At 38.4% G+C, this 18,641-nt stretch overlaps 2 protein-coding genes across 7 annotated transcripts in view; one reads left to right on the top strand and one right to left on the bottom strand.

Moving 5' to 3' along the window:
- Positions 1-1,068: 1,068 nt before the first annotated feature.
- On the top strand, positions 1,069-4,307 carry LOC106748592 (endonuclease G, mitochondrial). Of its 3 annotated transcripts, XM_014627275.1 has the most exons (6): positions 1,069-1,148; positions 1,476-1,777; positions 1,931-2,124; positions 2,229-2,465; positions 3,678-3,858; positions 4,064-4,307. In XM_014627275.1, the coding sequence occupies exons 2-6, from the start codon at positions 1,511-1,513 to the stop codon at positions 4,160-4,162; spliced, it is 978 nt and encodes a 325-aa protein (XP_014482761.1). In that variant the 5' UTR covers positions 1,069-1,148; positions 1,476-1,510; the 3' UTR covers positions 4,163-4,307. The 3 variants fall into 3 exon arrangements, with proteins under 3 accessions (XP_014482761.1, XP_014482764.1, XP_014482760.1); XM_014627274.1 differs by lacking the exon at positions 1,069-1,148 and having other exon boundaries at positions 1,403-1,777; XM_014627278.1 differs by lacking the exons at positions 1,069-1,148; positions 1,931-2,124 and having other exon boundaries at positions 1,399-1,777; positions 2,125-2,465.
- Positions 4,308-7,484: 3,177 nt separating this feature from the next.
- Positions 7,485-18,641, bottom strand: part of LOC106748585 (protein crumbs) — a 31,492-nt gene continuing 20,335 nt past the window's right edge. For 2 of the 4 annotated variants that reach the window (XM_014627258.1, XM_014627260.1), the window contains 9 exons: positions 18,145-18,547; positions 17,408-17,863; positions 16,464-17,210; positions 15,535-16,348; positions 15,018-15,390; positions 12,975-13,287; positions 12,386-12,706; positions 12,057-12,152; positions 7,485-11,777 (listed from right to left, as the gene is read on the bottom strand). In XM_014627258.1, coding sequence (XP_014482744.1) covers positions 11,550-11,777; positions 12,057-12,152; positions 12,386-12,706; positions 12,975-13,287; positions 15,018-15,390; positions 15,535-16,348; positions 16,464-17,210; positions 17,408-17,863; positions 18,145-18,547 — 3,751 coding nt within the window. In that variant the 3' untranslated portion in view covers positions 7,485-11,549. The remainder of the gene's footprint in view (positions 11,778-12,056; positions 12,153-12,385; positions 12,707-12,974; positions 13,288-15,017; positions 15,391-15,534; positions 16,349-16,463; positions 17,211-17,407; positions 17,864-18,144; positions 18,548-18,641) is intronic. The other 2 variants (XM_014627259.1, XM_014627261.1) reach the window with 1 other exon arrangement.

The raw sequence follows: 18,641 nt of genomic DNA, 5'->3' as shown, positions 1-18,641 counted from the left end.
CCACTTACAGGTAGCATATATCCCTTGTTCCCTCTATTCTTAAATCTCTATGGAAACTACCGACGTATAATCCCGTGTAACGTTCGGACTTATTTTGAAACATTAATAATATATTAGTATAGATCGGAGGCCGACTTGTCTGATTTCAGATATCACTAGATTAGATATTCACCAGGTATCCCTATGTTACTAGATGTAAGTACGTTCGCATATGTATATTCGCGCACGTTAAATATTATAATTAAAATTATAACACCAAAGAAACGACGTGTCGTTAGAGAGCTTTAAAATCGAGGGATCAACTATAGACAAGAGAAACCGTAATCTTAATGCGATAAGACACCCCACTGCTAGCATAAACAGGAGCATGAAACCTAAATCCAAACACCACTCAGGACCGACGCGGCGATATCGACGCGGTGACATCATACCGATGGAATGAATTTCTTCCATCTCCACGATTCCATCAGCCAACCAGAAAACGACTCTCAGCGACAAAGCAACGTATAAAAACGCGCGCATTCGTTGCGAAGACGATTCTTTTCTCGTGATTAGCTTTTGATACTTGTGTACTTATATGGTTTGGAATATATTAGTCGTAAAATCCGACTGTGTAACAATTATTTTTGTCTACCCCTCATTTCTCGAAAGTTGCGAAATCGAAATTGGAATCGCGGACCGCATCATCCCGCGCAGCACCGGAACATCCGAGACCGAGCCAGGAGAATGAGCGGCTTTGATTTCTCACCAGATTCATCGATCGTTTCGCCAGACTCCGGAGACTCAGGGTAAACTCAATGAAAAGCAGAGTGACCTAAAAGCGGAGTCATCACTCTGTTGACCGTCCACGTAAGTCACTGATTTTACTACTTTCAAATTTCCCTATATAGTTATCTATCGTGGACGTAACACCGTACAGCAACTATCTCTCTCTAGCATTTGACGACTCTTTAGCTGAATGTGCAGTCTAGTTATTATACGTCTATGATCCTTATATGATGCCAGACACCAGGTAATCTTCCTACTCCTATTGCCTGTATCCGGGCGTGGTGGTGACCTCTCTCATATGCCTGTGGTGCGCACGCTGATTATACACAGTCATAATAAATATACGTTAACGATTTAGTTAACGGCATGTGGGATCTATAGTCAGTTTAATGGTTACTCCCCACAAGACGCGACAACGCTTGCCGCGAGGCGAAAGTTTACGCAGTAGCCAATAAACTCCTAGGCCGATATTCATAATCGAATCTTATTTCAAGTTTATCTTCAGATGCTCTACGACTTATTTCATTGGCCACAAAGCATCTGTAGATAAAGCCAGTTTTAAATATAAGATCCGACTATGAATACCGGCTCCAATTCTTATAGAAAAATGGCATGTTGATTGGCTACCACACGAACTTCCGCCACGCAGCAAGCGTTGCCGCGTCCTGTGGGCAGAAGCCATAATCGTATCATTGTGTTTCTCATAGATGGGGTTACGTCAGAGTGAAACAAGACAAAAAGTATGAATAGTATGAGCCGAGTAACACTTAATCTCGTAACCCTGAGTAGTGTTGGTCTGGGTGGCTGGTATCTAGGCAAATTTTCCGAACGGAAGCGTTGTTCAAACGAGAAAGACAATGGAACAATTAAATTCTCGAAGGCGCGAATTTGTAATATGCCGGCTTTACCCTTGTTCGGCACGGTTACAGCGGCTACCCCCTTGACACCAGTCGAAAACAAACCCGAGATGGGCTCCAAAATATCCTCGACAGCCGCGAGAATATCGCAGGTAATGAAAAAGCATTTCGATGATTTGTAATTAAATTCCAAAAGTGTTTGGCTATTGTTTAATAATGAAAGCCGAGGTGAGACCCTTAAAAATTTATCGTATTTTTTTATTTTTTGTGGGTTTTAAGATGGCATACATTGATCATTACTGTAGATTATGAAATTTGGTTTTCCCGGATTGGATCACGTCAGATCGTATGAAGATTTTGTACTATCTTATGATAGACGGAACAAAGTTGCTCATTGGGTATTTGAACACTTGACCAAAGATAGATTGCAATACAAAGATTCTGTGGATCGTTCAAAGTGCGAATTCAAACCTGATCAGAGTATACATCCTTTCTTCAGGTCAGAACATCTTTCAATCCATTTTTTGAAAAATTCAAAGTCACAGAAGAAAATTTAATAAAACTATTTACCACTATTCTACACGACCTCGGCAATATTGACAGGTCAGAGAATACAGATTATAAGGGAAGTGGATATGATCGTGGCCATTTGGCTGCAGCTGGGAATCATAAAGTTGAACAGAAACATATGGAACAAACTTTCTTCCTCTCCAACATGGCGCCACAAGTTGGCGTGGGTTTCAACAGAGATTCTTGGAATAGATTGGAGAAATATGTTAGAAAATTGACAAACATCTATAAGGATGTTTATGTATGCACGGGACCACTTTATCTTCCAAAGTATATTTACCTTTCTTACTATTTTAAATTTTTGCAAATCATCTCTACCTATTACAACAAAATATTATATTATTTAACGAAATTGATTCTCCTTAGTTATTTCAGTTATAATTTTTTTGTAATAATATCATACAGTGCTCGGAACTACTTGCATGAACAAGGCGATTTTCAAGGATTACACCTCCTTGTCTCTCCATTCTTGGTGGGCCACGATAATCACAACGTTTAACCTCAGAACTGTTGACATTACGAAATTTGAAAGACACTTCCTAATATCTGAAAAGATCTTATTGAAACAACTCCATTATATATATTTTTATACACTAGCAATGAATGTTAATACTTTGCAGGCTGCTGTCACGTACGCGTGACTTTTCTTCGCCAACTGTTATCGGCCGCTGTCACGTACACGTGACTTCTTTTCGCCAGTGGTGATGCTTCATTCCGATGTTTTTATAAGTACACATATTGATGCAGAGCAGCAATAATTGATGAATAAGTCACGTGTACGTGACAGCGGCCGATAACAGTTGGCGAAGAAAAGTCACGCGTACGTGACAGCGGCCGGCAAAGTGTTAATATATTATTAAAATTACAAAGTGGCAATGGGTTTCCACCTCACTCATAGGGTACTATTGCCGACACGTTTTTTTTTTATCCCCAACGGTTTTGAGACTAAGCACCGCGACTATCAGACCTGCTAGACAAACCGGCAAATAAGAAGGTATATTTATACAAATAATTCCGAGCACTGTTGTAGTCATTCTGTTTCTTCCAATTTTTATGCCTTTTTCATCTATTTTCTACCTTTTAGTCTTGATCAATTTTTTTTGCATATTACGAGATGTGTTGGATTTTTATTTACAAAACCATTTTGATCTACTTTTTCCTGCACTTCTCTCTGTATATACCTTTTTACAGTTTACCTTACAATTATATTATGTTAACCCTTTGCACTCGAGGGCTCCGGAGCGGAGCCATTTAAAATTTGTCTTCAAACTCTTCAAACTCAAATGCAAATAGCAAGACCGGAATATCCTATACACAATAGTTTCTACGATTTGTCTTTGTCCTGATGTTATGAACTGAAAGTTATTTGCATTGTCTCCATAGCGGAGCCCTCGAGTTTGAAGACAAATTTTAAATGGCTCCGCTCCGGAGCCCTCGGGTGCAAAGGGTTAATATATTTGACGTATTTGTATTTGTATGCAGGAAAGAAGCAGATGGAAAGAAATACGTGCGCTACGAAGTAATAGGTGTAAATAACGTGGCAGTACCTACACACTTTTATAAAGTGATCGTTGGTGAAACAAAGGAAGGCAAACTGGAGATGGAAGCTTTTGTAATGCCAAACATGCCAGTCAACGATAATACACCTCTCACGAATTTCCAGGTAGCGTTTTATAAGTAAAATTTTTAAAAAGATAAAAAGAACTATGCATGAAATATTCTGTGCATTTATTGTGTAATATGTATATTAAAAAATTGTTTATATAATTGAGTTACAATTTGATATAACAATAGAATGCAAAATAAATAAAGTATATCTACGAAAAAATGTCACAAAATAAGAGGAGCATAATTCGTTTTACCCACAGGTGCCACCGGAGACAATCGAACGCGCTGCTGGACTTTTATTTTTCGACAAAATATCGCGCGACAAACTGAGTAAAGTGAACGGCAAGAATACAGGCTGATTTTAACTCTACATTAGTTAAATTACTTTTAGTCTATTATTAGTAACGATGAGTAAAAAACGGATTTACATAAAATTGATTTTCGTCAATGAACGACAAACTGAAAACAGGCACTTATGTTGCTGAATATATTCATGGATTATAACACGTTTCTCATTACTTTTATAGCTGTCTGTATGTTTTGTTTTAATTTTTATATATCGAAAAGACAAGAAAACTATCGCGTAATGAAATAAACTTTTTATTCGAAAAACGGAATGTTATTCCATTAATGAAAAAGTGTATATGTATTTATATTATAGGATGTCCCAAACTAATTTCGGTTCCCGCGGTGTGCAAATAGAACGGGTGAAACTGAGTAGAAAAGTTATGTACCATTTTACAAAATTCGCAATAATTAATCAGATATGAATTATTTTGTCTGAGTTAATAAGCGCGCTGAAAGCGGTAGGTCGGATTCTATATTTAAAAAATAGCTTCTGAAGATCTAGCAACAATGAGTATCAACTGATAGCAAGAAGTGTAATTCTTTTCGGTACACAATTCTATGTCACGTGCCGCTCGCTGTTCACTGCGTTATTCCACCTGTAGGAATCAGTTGATGCTCATTGTTTCTAGATCTTCAGAAGTAAGCCATTTTTCTTTACACAGAGTTCAGCCTAACGTTTCCCGTTAACTGAGGCAAAATGATTAATTCCTTATTAACTATTGTGAATTTTGCAAAATGGTACGACTTTTCTGTTCAATTTCACCTACATTCTACACCGCGGGAACCGAGATTAGTTTAACAGATACCCTGTGTATACACGCACGCGCACACACATACCATGCAAGGTGTCCAATTTTATTTTTGAGAATCCACTATCTGAAAAAATATGGGAGATACGGAAAAATGTTTCAGACAAAAGTTATGCGGTGTCAAGGGGGACAAATAATAATAAAATTAAAATGAGAGATTATTTAATTTTACGTAAAAAAGTGTTAGACTTAAACTCTTATGTAAGAAAATATTTCATGAAAAAAAAACAAAATCCTCTATTGAACAATATATACGTGCGTAATTCTCTTCTTAATTAAATCTAAGACCACGGACGAAGGTGTTTAAGATTCGGCTATCCCCCAAGCGGCCATATTGGTTTTTGACATCAGAAGCGAGAAATGACATGCCGAAAGTTTCTTGCATTTTATATCTTTTTTTTTCTTTCTCTGAAAAACGGACTTCATAATCTTGAGTTTCATAATCTTGATACCTGTAAAATAGTTTTATAATCTTGATACCTGTAAAATGTGCCGAAAACTGAGTTATCTGGCCGATGTTACGTAGCATCGTAAAATAATTCATGAAATAATGCTCATTTTTTGCTGAGAACGATGGTTTATGACAGCTAAGCTATCACATTTAATTTCTCGATTTTCACAATATATCATCACTATCACTGAGTTTTTGGCACATTTTACAACTATGAGGATCACGAAATTTCATAGAGAATCTGAAAAATAATGCGATAAAACGCAAGAAATTTTCCGAAGTGTCAAGCGATGCCTAGCGTGAACCTAAAAGTTCCGACTTTTCCCAACCGCGGTACCACACTAGAATTGCTAATTTAGCCAATTTTAACGCGTCGGTAACACTACCAATAGTAATGTCTCATATGATAATTGAATCTGTAGTAATATTTTATCTCACATGAATCGGTGCGATGTTGCCAGATGTTTGACAATTGATGTTGTCAAATGTTAGGTGCGAGATTGAAGTGTGCATGCTCTCCTAAGCTAAATCTCTATCGCTGATCGCTTTTTACCACGCGTTCATACTCATCTTTTTTCCACTTTTGTTATTTTTGTTTTTATGAAATATGCATAAAAAGAATGATTAAAAGACGAATTGAGCCGTAATTGCGTTTTTATATCTATGAATGTAAATAGCATGTTATAATGAACCTTTTATACTACAGACAACATAACAATTTAAAATCAAGACATAAAACGTCTTAAAGACATCTTACAAAAGTACAATAAGTAAGATATTTTACAGACATTTTTAAGACGTCGTTAAGATATCTTGTACCTCGATTTTAGACTTACGTTGTCTAGGATCTTATCAGTGAGAAAACGAAATGTGACAACCTAGAGAGCACAGGAATATTCTGTGAATATTCAACGAATATTCATTACGAATATTTGTATATTCATCGAATGTACTAAACAATGTTATAAACAATGTACTAAAACAATGTTATATGTTCATAATGGTTGCGTTCCGATATTCACTCCCAGAGAAAAAAAGATCATATATAAAATTTGCCTATATATGACTATATATAATCATATATTTCCATGACGAAAAAATACTATTATTTACAAATTATATGGAAATATAATCGAAGTAAATACTTCTGGCTACCTGTGCTTTTGACAGCACATGATATCGACATTTAATTAAATGACATAACATCATTTTTTTCATATAGACATATATGATTACATATGTAATCACATATATGGACAAAATTCATATATATATATAATCATTTTTTTCTGAATTTTCAGTATTAAAAATCTATAGTTCATATAACATATACTCTAGATTTTCAGTATGATGAATATAAGAATGCAGCAAGTATGTTTTTTTACAAGAAGAGCACGCGAGGTGAGCAACACAGGTGTGAACCAAACTTTAACAGTTTATAGGGGGTTTATATCTTTCAGACATCTTAAAAACGTCTTAATGACGTCTTATATCACGATATTTTAAACACGACTTCAAGACGTCTAAAAGACGTCTCATGTCCCGATTTTGGATATCTGTGCTATCTGGGAAATTAACAAAAAAAATTTCAGTGTCCCGTGTAGATCGCAGCACAACTAAAGTTCGAAACGCGCAACAGCGCATCGTCTAACCACTAAGACGCAAGTCCGAGACTCATGTTGACGATTAAAAAAATTTTTTTGTTTTTTCTAATAAAATTATAATTCTTTAATCATTTAGTGAGGAAGAATTTTATCATTATTTGTCCTCTTTGAAACCGTATAACTTTTATCTAAAACATTTTTCTTCCTATATTTTTTGAAATATTTGATTGTCAAAAATAAAATGGGACACCCTGCATATATATATATATATATATATATATACATATATATATATGTGTAAGCACATATATATAGATAGAGAGAGAGAGAGAGAGAGAGATGTGATGAAATGTAATTAAACTAGCACATTGGGAGAGTATGATTAACCCTTATCAGACGCTAGCTTTTTATGCGTGATTCTCACTAGGTTGTAGCTGGTTTCGGTAAATATGCGAACTTGTCACCTCTTACGTGACGTACGACCGCAGCGACGAAATATTGTTGTCACGTGAGAGGTGACTTACGACCGATAAGGGTTAATTTTATTAGATGCTACTTTTCTCTGGAAGAAATCATCGCGCTGTATCATATTTCTCATCAAAATGATAAATACATTTATTAAATTATATGTGTATATATTTATTGATTTTGTACATCAAATTATCCGCTTCGGGCAGGGAAGTCGCTATATCTATCTGTTATTTAATGCACAATGTGTGTCATGTCGATCGTCACGCGACACACGGAATAAACTCTTGCACTCGAATCTACGTATTTTATTCGCCCCTTTTTTTTACGACATTACGACATGTGAATTCGGACGTGTCGTTGTGAAATAAATAGAGAATAATTTCACACACTATTATCTGAAAATGGGAAATTAAACGGACTAATTTGTCTAAATTATACATATCGATATAATTTTGACACAATTTCCAACGTATATTTCTGGGGTAAAATAATTATAATTAAGAAAACTAGGTCGATGGAAACTGAATTAATTTTCCTCGGATATATTTGGTTTCCTATTCTTCGTTTTCCCCATGTCACGCTAAAAATTCAGTCTTGCGAACACACGCTTTAAGGTGATAAATATCGTACTTACAAAATCGCGTGACATGATTTTTACAGAGTAAACTTGTGTAACGCAAGTTCACCTTGCAGTTTACTTTGGTCGTGGTAGTAAGTAATTACGTACCGATTAATATATGTTCGTCATTCGTTAAATACCTAAGAGTTATATAAAATTTCTAGCGATAAAAATCATTAATAATCTTCACGGCTTACGAGCTAGGCTATGTACAAAATTAACAAACGCGACGGCGATATCTCGAGTTTTTTGTACGTACTCGAGTTCTTTTCGTTTTCGCGAACTTTCGAATCGCGCCGAAAACATGCAACGATATCGTCGTCTTTCTTCCCCACGATAAATTTGAATTAACGTTGACGCTGCTTGATAATATTTAGGGCCTAGAGTATATAATCCCTGCGGTGATGGGTAAAAATTAAGTAAAAATATATCGATGTAGTACTAAAAAAAAATTCAATTAAAATTAAATTGATAGGAAATAAGTTTTGGCATAAAAGATAATAGATATTGGTAGACTTTATAATGAGAGTCATAAAAATATTCAGTAGAAAAGAATGAAATATTGAAATTGATAAAATTACAAAATTCATTTACAATATCATATCAACACATAATGATTTGGCAATATATTTGAAAGAGAATTTTGAAATATATCAGATATACCCTTAAAAATAAAAGAAATGCATACGGTTAAAATAACAAATTAAACATCTATAAAATACTTTTTTACAGCTAGTGTCAAGTTTTTGAAATTGGAAGTTGATAGTCATATAAGATTATCAATTTTCCTTAATTCACCTAGCTTATTGTAGCCGTAAGGACATGTTATGCATTATTATTGGAATGTCCTGTCGTCTTTCTCTTCTTCTCGCGCTTTTCGATATTATATGCTCGCGACTTATAAATAATCTTTTTTTTTTGTGTGTGTGTGTGTGTGTGTGTGTGTGTGTGTGTGTGTGTGTGTGTGTGTGTAGCGCGTGTGTGTGGGAAAAAAAGAGAGAGAGAGTGGGAGGAAGGGGGAGATTAGGCACTAAATGGACGGGTCTGTTTTTTCGGATGCTTCCTTCCTTCGAGTATTGCTTACGTTGTAAGGACACTTTTCTGAGAGTTTTAAGTACACTTTGTTTGAATCTACAATGACTTGAGCGCAATGTGATTTACAGAGTGTCCCAGATAAGTACGTATGTATATTGCTTCTTGTTATTATCCAAAAACTCTTCCGCACGAGAACCACTAAATTATTCAAATATCTACTCCACGAATCCTCCGATTCCAGAGTCTCTAATTTCGTATTCCTGAGTCATTAGACGTGATTGAATCCAACGATCCTTCGAATCCACGAGTTCTCAAATCGTTGTTGGTCCCTTGGATTCGATTAAAGAAATCATAAAAATATAAATTAATTAAGAAATACATTCTTGCACGTGTTTTTTTTCCTGGGACACTCTATGTACATTCCTCGACTGTGCAGGGGAATACATTAAATCACTCAGGAAGCCTGGAACTTGAAATATTGGCTTTATCTCGTTCTAGCGTAACGCACCGAGTTTTCAAGGATTGCTATCAAAAGTTGCTTGACAATTATCATTCTTCGACAAACATACCGTTAGAGAAATCGTTGCGTCGTTGCGAACACGTTTCTTATTAAATTTATTACCTTAATACGGAAACACTTTTCTATACGTCTCTATTCAATTATTTCGTACAAGCCATAGACAGATTAAAAGGATTCAAAACAAATTTTGGAATCAATTCCCAAAGATTCCAAGAGAGAAATTTAATTTCGTAGGTAAATTCTCATTTAAGGCCTCGGAGTAGTCAGCTAAGAACTCCGCATTGACACAGTAGCAACACAGTTCAGAATAAAAAATGAACCACTAGAGTACGTCTAACAAGCGCTACAAATGTTTCGAAGCGTTTCTCTTCCTTCATCTATTTTTCGGATCCGAATAAAGGAAGAAAAAGGAGAAACGCTTCGAAGCATTTGTAACGCTTGCTGAATCGTACTTATATGCGTGAAAAGTTTGTGTGTTGCGCGCCATTTCTTTATTATTTGCTTAATTGTGCAAATGTAACCTGTGATATACTTATTAAACTCATAAAAATAGACGAAAGCCAAGATTAAGGGGGTCATCCCGTGTGACGGCTTCAAAAAATCGATTTTTTTTTTTGCATAAATCTAATCTAGAGCTATTTCTAACGCGTTTTTTCTCAAAACTGAATTTTTTAAACTGGTGCAACTGGTGCCCATGATTTTTCGAAAACGGTTCAATGGATTTAAATAAAATTTTAATGGTAGATTCAGCACATGTGTGGCTATCGTGGGAACTAGGATTTTTTGAAAATATTAAAAAATTCAATTTTTCGCATGCTTTTAAAAATTATAACTCAAAATAGCATGATATTTTGCGACTATTTTTTTATGCGGACAGAAAACGGTTCAATATTTTTTAAAAATTCTAGTTCTCACGATAGCCACACATGTGCTGAATCTTCCATTAAAATTTTATTTAAATCCATTGAACCGTTTTCGAAAAATCATGAGCACCAGTTAAAAAAATCCTTTGCCAAAATTACTTTGCCAGTATATTCTATGCGTGCTCTAGATTAGATTTATGCAAAAAAAAATCGATTTTTTGAAGCCGTCACACGGGATGGCCTCCTTAACTTGGAATTTTATACATAGGAGCATATTTTCTACTCCTTTCAATAGCTGTGAAACCCTGTTTTCCTACGTCAATAGGACCTTATTTCATGTATCTTTTATGGCTATTTACTGACTGTCAGGAAGGAAATTAAGAGTTTTCATCTATTTTCATAAATGTCTTCAAGTGATCTCAAGTGTTGTTTTATCCAAATATCTTTTTATTTGCAAATGACATGCAACATTTCTCAACGTGTCATTTTTCGCCTATGTCACGAATCCAATATGGTCGCATCGACTCCGAGACCTTAATTTCAATTTCTTTTGAATCCGTTTATCGTTTGTAACGATGCAAGCCGCTATGAATAACCGTTTCATGTGGTCAACTTAGCTGTTCGTGGAGGAATCTTCGTCATGCAAGTGATGCGTGATCTTTCAGTCGAAAAATTTCGCAATGACTATTCGCGTTTCCGCGAGAGATACTAGAATGCATCAACGCAACCCTTGATATACGGAAGCTGCCACTCGTCGCTATAGTTGATAAATAAATCTTGATTTTTCTTCTTTCACGATGATCAATTTACGTTCGGGAAAAATTTGTTATCCCGAATTGAATTTTAACAAAAGAAAGAAAAACTAACGCAACATATTGTGCTTTCATCAATTATTATAAAATTTATTCACGCACATATCACGCAAAAAATTGCGTTCATCCAACTTTTTTCGCGATTTTGTGAATCAGCTTCCATAAAACGAGGCTTGCGCGCATCACCTAATTGGCTGCCTCGATCACTAATAGATTAGATCAATCTCTCCTCCGGTGGAGGCTTCATCACGTTATCCATCTCCACTCGCGGATTACTGAACTCTTGAGCGCTCGGGCTATAAGTACCGCGTGTAGCGCGCTTCTTTCTAGCCATCATGAAGAGTGCTGTGAGAGATACAAGTGCGATGATGAAGAGACAACCTACTATTGGCCCCACAATCACCACAATATCAAGAGCTTGACTTCCCAAGAAATTCCCCGACTGAAAATTCAATATACAAGTATTATGATCTAAATACATATGTGTGTACGTGCGCGCGCGCATGTTTATAAGTGTGTGCGTGTGTGTGTATTGTTGTTCTTAATTACACTGTTTTATAAATTAAACTTGTACAATTGATTAATTATGTATAGAGAAATTAAGTATATGTATATACTTTTTATAAAATATTAATTACTAAGAAACTCAACGTGTTATCTTCACCCATTTATACTATTTTAATTTAATAACAACTTTCTCACTGAATTTTCTCTACCTTACCTCCGTACAATTTTGTCCCGTGTATTCGACAGTGCATTCACACGTGTATCCACCGTCATTTGCACACTTGCATGTGCCACCGTTTTGGCAATATTCCTAATATAAAGATCAAAATAGAGGTCGATTATATGTCGATCAAGTATAAGAACTAGAACGAATAAACGTTCCATACAATTCGTTTCCTCTTCATCTTAGTTTTATCCTAATCTTTTGCTTTCAAAAGAACTTTGCATTGCATATTCAGCTTTTAATAATTCTGCTTTATTTGAGAACAAAAATCTTTTATTCATCAACTCCCTCGCCTCCTCCCCCTTCTCCTGCTCTCTCACCTGGTTGCAGGGATCCACCATATCGCAACTGCTACCGCAGTAACCCGGATCACAGATGCACTGGTAGGTGCCGGGCAGATTCTCGCATTTGCCGTATTTACAATCGGTTGTTGAACCCAGACATTCGTTTACATCGATGGAACAGTCCGGACCGGTGTATCCGGTGTCCTGACAGTTGCACGTGAAGTTGTTTACTCCATCGTAGCACTTCCCGTCATTCTTGCAGGGCACGTTCCCTTCGGGATCTGGTGCGCAGTCGTCGATGTTTATCTCGCAGTACAAACCGGAGTAACCTAGGGCGCAGGTGCACTTTGGCGCCTGCTTTATATGATAACTGATTTTAGATAGTATAACAATTGAAAAGTTCACAAAAATTTTAAAAATTTCGAGCTACACACACAGAAAGAGATTTTAATCCTGGAAGTGACAATTTAAGGATTTAAGGAATTCGCAAGGTCATAATATCTAATAATATCCCACACACAAAAGTGATCCTCTGTAAAGACTTGTTAATTTGAATTTGAAATGTTAGCAATTGCACGAATCTTCTCACTTAGGTTTCTTCACAAATGTGTGACAAATAGATTACCTCATACAGAAAGTCACATCTACCGCCGTTCTGGCATTTTCTACCGCTGCAATAGGGCGTGTCACAGATTGAACCTTCGTAGCCGGGCATGCAAGTACAGGTATAGTTGTTGCCAGTTTGCGGATTCGCTACGTCCGTGCAAACACCGTTCTTGCACGGCTCGTTCTCGCAGGTGATGAGCCGGAAGCTCTCGCAGAGATCTCCGGTAAATTGGTCCGGGCATTCGCACCTGAACAGCCCCGGTAGATTCACGCACACACCATCGTGTTGGCACGGGCTGAGCGTCACACATTCGTTGATATCGCTTTCGCATCTATAATCAGATAAGAATCGATAAGATCCGGGAACGCGAGATATCTTCTCTACGTCCGTGTTAGATCATTATGAGAGAAGCACATAGTCGGTGTTCCGATCATAATAAATCGCTAATCATATTTTGGAGATTTTATAGTTGCTCATATTTTATATATAAATATTAAGTTGTAAGATACATTCATCCCGTTTTTTTAGTGTTTTTAAAATCATTTATTTGCATATTCAGAAATAAATTAAATCACTTATGTGTCATTTTAATCGATGATCTTCCATCTTTCCGGTAGCTAAAAGACTCCTCTCTTGTAGAATTCCAGGGATTTGTTAGCAAAAAGCTAATTCAAGTAGTTTTGCAGGAATTCAAATTTGATAAATTTACGCCATTAAGAGAGTTCTGCAAAGTTCTAAATAAATGATAGTCTGAAAGTGCAAGGTTCGGACTATATGGTTGGTGGATACACTAAAACATCCCAGCCAAGTTGCAACAATTTTTTCCGAATCCCCATAGAAACGTGTGGTCTAACGTTGTCATGGTGAAACACAGCCCTTTCTATTGGCCAATTCCGGCCTCTTCCTGTCAATTGTTTCTTTCAGTTTGGCAAATTGTGAGCAGTACTTAGTGGAATCAATAGTTTGACTTGGTGATACCAATTCGTACACGATACCTTTCCAATCCCTACAGCATAACCTTCTTTGGGTGCAATTCAGCCTTTGCGATCGTCTGTACTGGTTCATCCCGCTATGATCATGATCTTTTTCGATTAACATTGTTGTATTGAATCCACTTTTCATCGCCAGTAATGAGTTGTTTAAGAAAACACTCACACATTTTCATTACGTTTAAGTAACGCAAGCAGAAATTCGGTCTATTAAATTTTTGTCGCTCAATTGATGTGGCATCCAAGTATTGAGCTTCTTAATCATTCCAAACTGCCATAAATATTTCGAAACAGTAAATGGTAATAATGTTTAGTGCCTGACCAATTTTACGTGTCGTCAAATGACAGTTGCTATCAATCATGTTCTTAATTTTATCCACGCCTATGGTGACAGGTTGTCCGGCACGAGATGTATTCTTGACATCAAAATCTCCAGAACCACTTTCTGCACATCGAATCAGCATCGGCTCCATATATAGCACAATTTTTTTACAAATTTGCGACGCGTTTTTGCTTTTTCGGCAAAAAAAAACATAATATGATGAAAATGTTTTTGATTTTCTGACATGTTTAAAATGTTACAAGAAACGTTAGAGCTCACTGATCACAATAAAATTGTATCAAACTGACAGTTGAAATGTCACTTTTAAAGTAAAAGATAATATTTACGCGCATGAAGTTTGAACGATACGAAAAAGCAAACGTTCTGCCATCAAACGGGGAAAATAAGACGAACATATCTTACAACCTAATAGGTACCCCAGTCAACACCGAGCATCAGTTACGTTACATCTATAATTTCGCATTCGGTAGTGTAAATGCAATGTAAATACAAATATCAATGTTATGTTGAATTTACATTGTGTATGTGTGTAAAATTGTAACATAGATATAATGTAACTGATATTCGGTGTCGCTTGATACACACACACACGCGCGCGCGTATATGTTTGTGTATATATGTGCGTGGATGCAACATATTTCGAGAATGGACTGTGTAAAATTGTTTTACAGAAATTTTGCCTTTACAAATTAGTTTACTTTTAAAAAATGTTTTAAAGACTATACTAACAACCATCCCAACCAGCCGCTGTTGCACACGCAGGTATAATTGGCGATACCGTCTATACAAGTCGCGTTGTTCCGACACTTGTTGCCTATACATTCGTCAATGTTGAAAGAGCAGTCGTTCTCAGCATAGCCGGCCGGGCACTCGCATGCGTAACTGTTAGTCTTGTCGAGGCAGTAGCCCTTATTCTTACAGTCCGAGTCGAAACACAACTGGCAGCCGATGTTGTCACGATGGGTGCCATTGACGTGGTCCCGCAACACCAGAAACTGCAGCGGTGTAAAGTTTGCGTTCTGGTACACCTCTTCGTACGTAAAGTAATGCAGCAGCATGCTGCCAATCCGCACTTCACCCATGCAGCCCTTAAAGGGTTCCCCTGCGAGAAAATACAAGCGAATAATTCCAGAAACAATGAACGATAAGGAGCAGGACGTATACTACAAAGAGAAGAATGTACAAGAAAGAAATGGGCCAAGGGGCGCACAAGGAAACATAGACTCTCCTAGGTCTCAAAACCCACCCGACATCATGTTATGCGATGGCGGCGCGGTAGTCAGCCTATGTTCGTTGTCGTAATCCACACTATTTCCCTCGATTCCATTCCTCTTTTCTTGTCTGACGGTGATGTAACTGTGCCTATCAGACAACGCGCTGGACAATCCGCCGAGAGTGACCGTTCCCGTCACCAAGAGATCTTGCCACAGCTGGAAGTTAAAATTTGAACTTACGCGAGATGCGTATTCTTCGGTGGGGTTGGCGTAGCCGCACTCTATGGAATTATTGTACAATCTGATCAGCAGCGAGGTCCAATTCCCATCGGGCTGTGCCTTTCCGAAGGACAGCGCATCCTGATGGTTCAACAGCCACGACACGGTAACGGTGTCTTTAAAAACGGAAACGGTGAAATGCTGGTCGCCCACATGCGGCGTCATGTGGAGCAAGGTGCCGCCGGTATTGGACCGATAGGTGATTTCGATAGTATCCAGGGACGAGTTGCTAGCATTACGCTCGTCGGCGCGATCGTACGTGTACGTGAACACGGTGGAAATGCCGTCGAAAGTTGCGTTAGCGATACACTCGTAACCGTCGTCGAGATTCTGACAACGCGAACCCGCCGGACAGTCTTGCAATTGACAAAACTCCATCTCCTGGCAGGTCTTGCCGGTGTAGCCGCGCGGGCACTGGCACCAAAAATCGTTCCATGTCACATGGCAAGTGCCGTTATGGTTGCACGGGTTGCTTACGCACACATTATCCGACACCACGCCTTCGAGGACTTTATCATGGTCGAACGACACGTTGCCAAACTGGATCGGCGTGGGAATATCCTGTGCCTGTGGAACAAGAAATCAGTTGAAGTAGAATTCTCGAAAAAAAAAAAAAACGTGTAATGGTTCGTAGCGTAGGAAAAAAAAAGAGAGAAAATAAAAAGGTGCAAAACGTATGAACCTTCAAGGGGAAAAACTCCACGACCATACTTTCGACACCGTTCGATATCTGCACATCCTGGATAACGCCCTTGAAGTTAACCTGCGGTGTTTGCTGAACATCCATCTGTCTACTGTCGACCTGACGAATGTACCTCGACGCCTGCGGCAATCCTCCCAGGTAAAGAACGGTCACATTAAGTTGTCCCGTGGCACTGATGGTCTTGCGAAAGTACTCCGTACCGTTGATCTTTACCTGAACGAGGGTGACGTTTCTCACTACCTGAATTAAATGATTGTTTCCGTCGTGAAGCTTCACCCCGCCGACAGTGTAGGCTTCCGTGCCGTTAAACTGGATTCTCACGAGCAGTTCTCCACCTTCTAGCTGCGCCGCTATATAAGTCTTCTCCTTGTGATCGCTCTGAGAACTTGGCTCCGTGCCCAGATAAAATATGTCACCGCGATCCTGCCTGGTGCGAATAAACATAGAGATGTCGACGATCGATCTGACGGCTCGTCTTGCCGCGTCGGACACTTTCACGGTCACGTAGCCGTTTGTAATATTCTCGTAACCGAAGGTAGCGGCCGTCATGTTGTACTGACAGGTGTGACCCAAGTAAGGACGCTCGCACTTGCAAGAAAAATCGCGCCAACGATCGGTGCAATGACCGCCATTCTTGCAGGGATTTGGCGAACATTGAGCCTCGCGGGGACAACCCGGTTCCACGTCTTCCATGTACACAGTCTTTGACATAGTACCTGAATAAACCTGAGACAAAATTCATACGAGGCTTTTGACAAATTTGGCGAATTTTTTTCTTGTTTCTACGAAATATACAAGATCCCATACATCAATCACAATACAAATCGTATGTGTATGTGTGTATATAATAATAAAGGGATATAATTATGCTTTATAAAATATCTCCAAGATTATATGCATTCCAAAGAAATTAATCAACATACCCATTCGCCGTTGATAACAACATCTTCCGTGCAGCCAACAAAGAACGATGGCCCATGAGTCAATCTCCTGAGGTAGCTGGTAGTACCACCCACATAGGTCATGGGAAAGGACGTATGATTTGAGTTTGAGCCTTCATTAAGGCTAATGGGATAAATGGTCTGCTCTTCGTTAGCAGAGAGGACGAGGTGAGTGGCGTTGATGGCCACAAAGACCTTCTGCCAGGTAGAATCGTTAAGGCCACTACCAATAAAGACCCCCTCCCACTTGTTGAGCAAGCTGGAGTGTAGATTGAGCTTGCCGTTAACCAACTCGAGGATATAGAAGGTCAAGCCCTTGCCGATGGCCAAGAGACCATTCGGCAAAGTAGTCCTAAAACGGAACTGGATATCGTAGCCTTCGTCGCGCGTAGTGTTCACCAGGACATATGAGCTGCCGCTCAGAGACATCGTGGTCACCTGCACAAAAGGAACTTGTCAAAGGATTCGTGTCTTTCCTATAGAATATATATCTACACACCTTTTTCCGCTCAGAGTGCTTCGGAAATGAGTGCGATAATCAAAAGTGTGAATGATGGACGTGTTTTTATGTCTTTGGCAATTAATAATGATTTTTAGTTAATGGAAATTCTTTTTTCACTTCAACCGCTCGCGCGTGCAACTCGATTGTAATGTTAAAAGTTTAAGAAGAGAATCCCCCTTCTCTCGTGCACGATATATTGTATAAAATTGATACTCACGTAATCGCAAACTTCGCCGTGATAGCCGTTAGGACAGGTACAATTGAACTTGTGAATAGTCTCGTCAATCAAGTAGGGCCAGCAGGTACCTCCATTCTGGCATGCGTTGCCCTGACATCCGGTCAGCTCTACCGAACAATTCTTGCCTCCATATTCGGGCTCGCACGTGCAAAAATAATCGGCCCTGCCATCAGTGCAAGCCCCGTGTTCGCAGGGGCTGTATCTCTTGCATTCATCGATCTCGTGCTGGCAGTGATCGCCCTCGTAGCCCTCGTCGCAGTCGCAGGTGTAACCGCCAATGCGATCCATGCAAGTGCCTGCCTGGCACGGATTACTGTCGCATTCGTTGATATTTACCTCGCAATTCTTACCGGTAACACCTTGCACGCATAAGCACTCGTACCTGCCGTAATTTCAACAATTGAACATCTCTCAATATTATGAGGAGAATGGAATGTATACATGGCGTACATGAGCTTTAGGTTTCGAGTCGCGTT

The sequence above is a fragment of the Dinoponera quadriceps genome, unplaced genomic scaffold, assembly GCF_001313825.1.
Source record: "Dinoponera quadriceps isolate SergipeBrazil2010 unplaced genomic scaffold, ASM131382v1 scaffold2791, whole genome shotgun sequence".
Lineage (NCBI taxonomy): Eukaryota > Metazoa > Arthropoda > Insecta > Hymenoptera > Formicidae > Dinoponera > Dinoponera quadriceps.
The sequence above is the reverse complement of the archived record's forward strand: the minus strand, read 5'-3'. Positions and strand labels throughout refer to the sequence as shown.

Excerpts from the sequence above, each read along its gene's own strand:
- LOC106748592 (XM_014627275.1), top strand. The coding sequence starts at position 1,511 with ATGAATAGTATGAGCCGAGTAACACTTAATCTCGTAACCCTGAGTAGT. Across the intron at positions 1,778-1,930 it reads CAGCCGCGAGAATATCGCAG|ATTATGAAATTTGGTTTTCC; the intron begins GTAATGAAAAAG and ends TCATTACTGTAG. Across the intron at positions 3,859-4,063 it reads CACCTCTCACGAATTTCCAG|GTGCCACCGGAGACAATCGA; the intron begins GTAGCGTTTTAT and ends TTTTACCCACAG.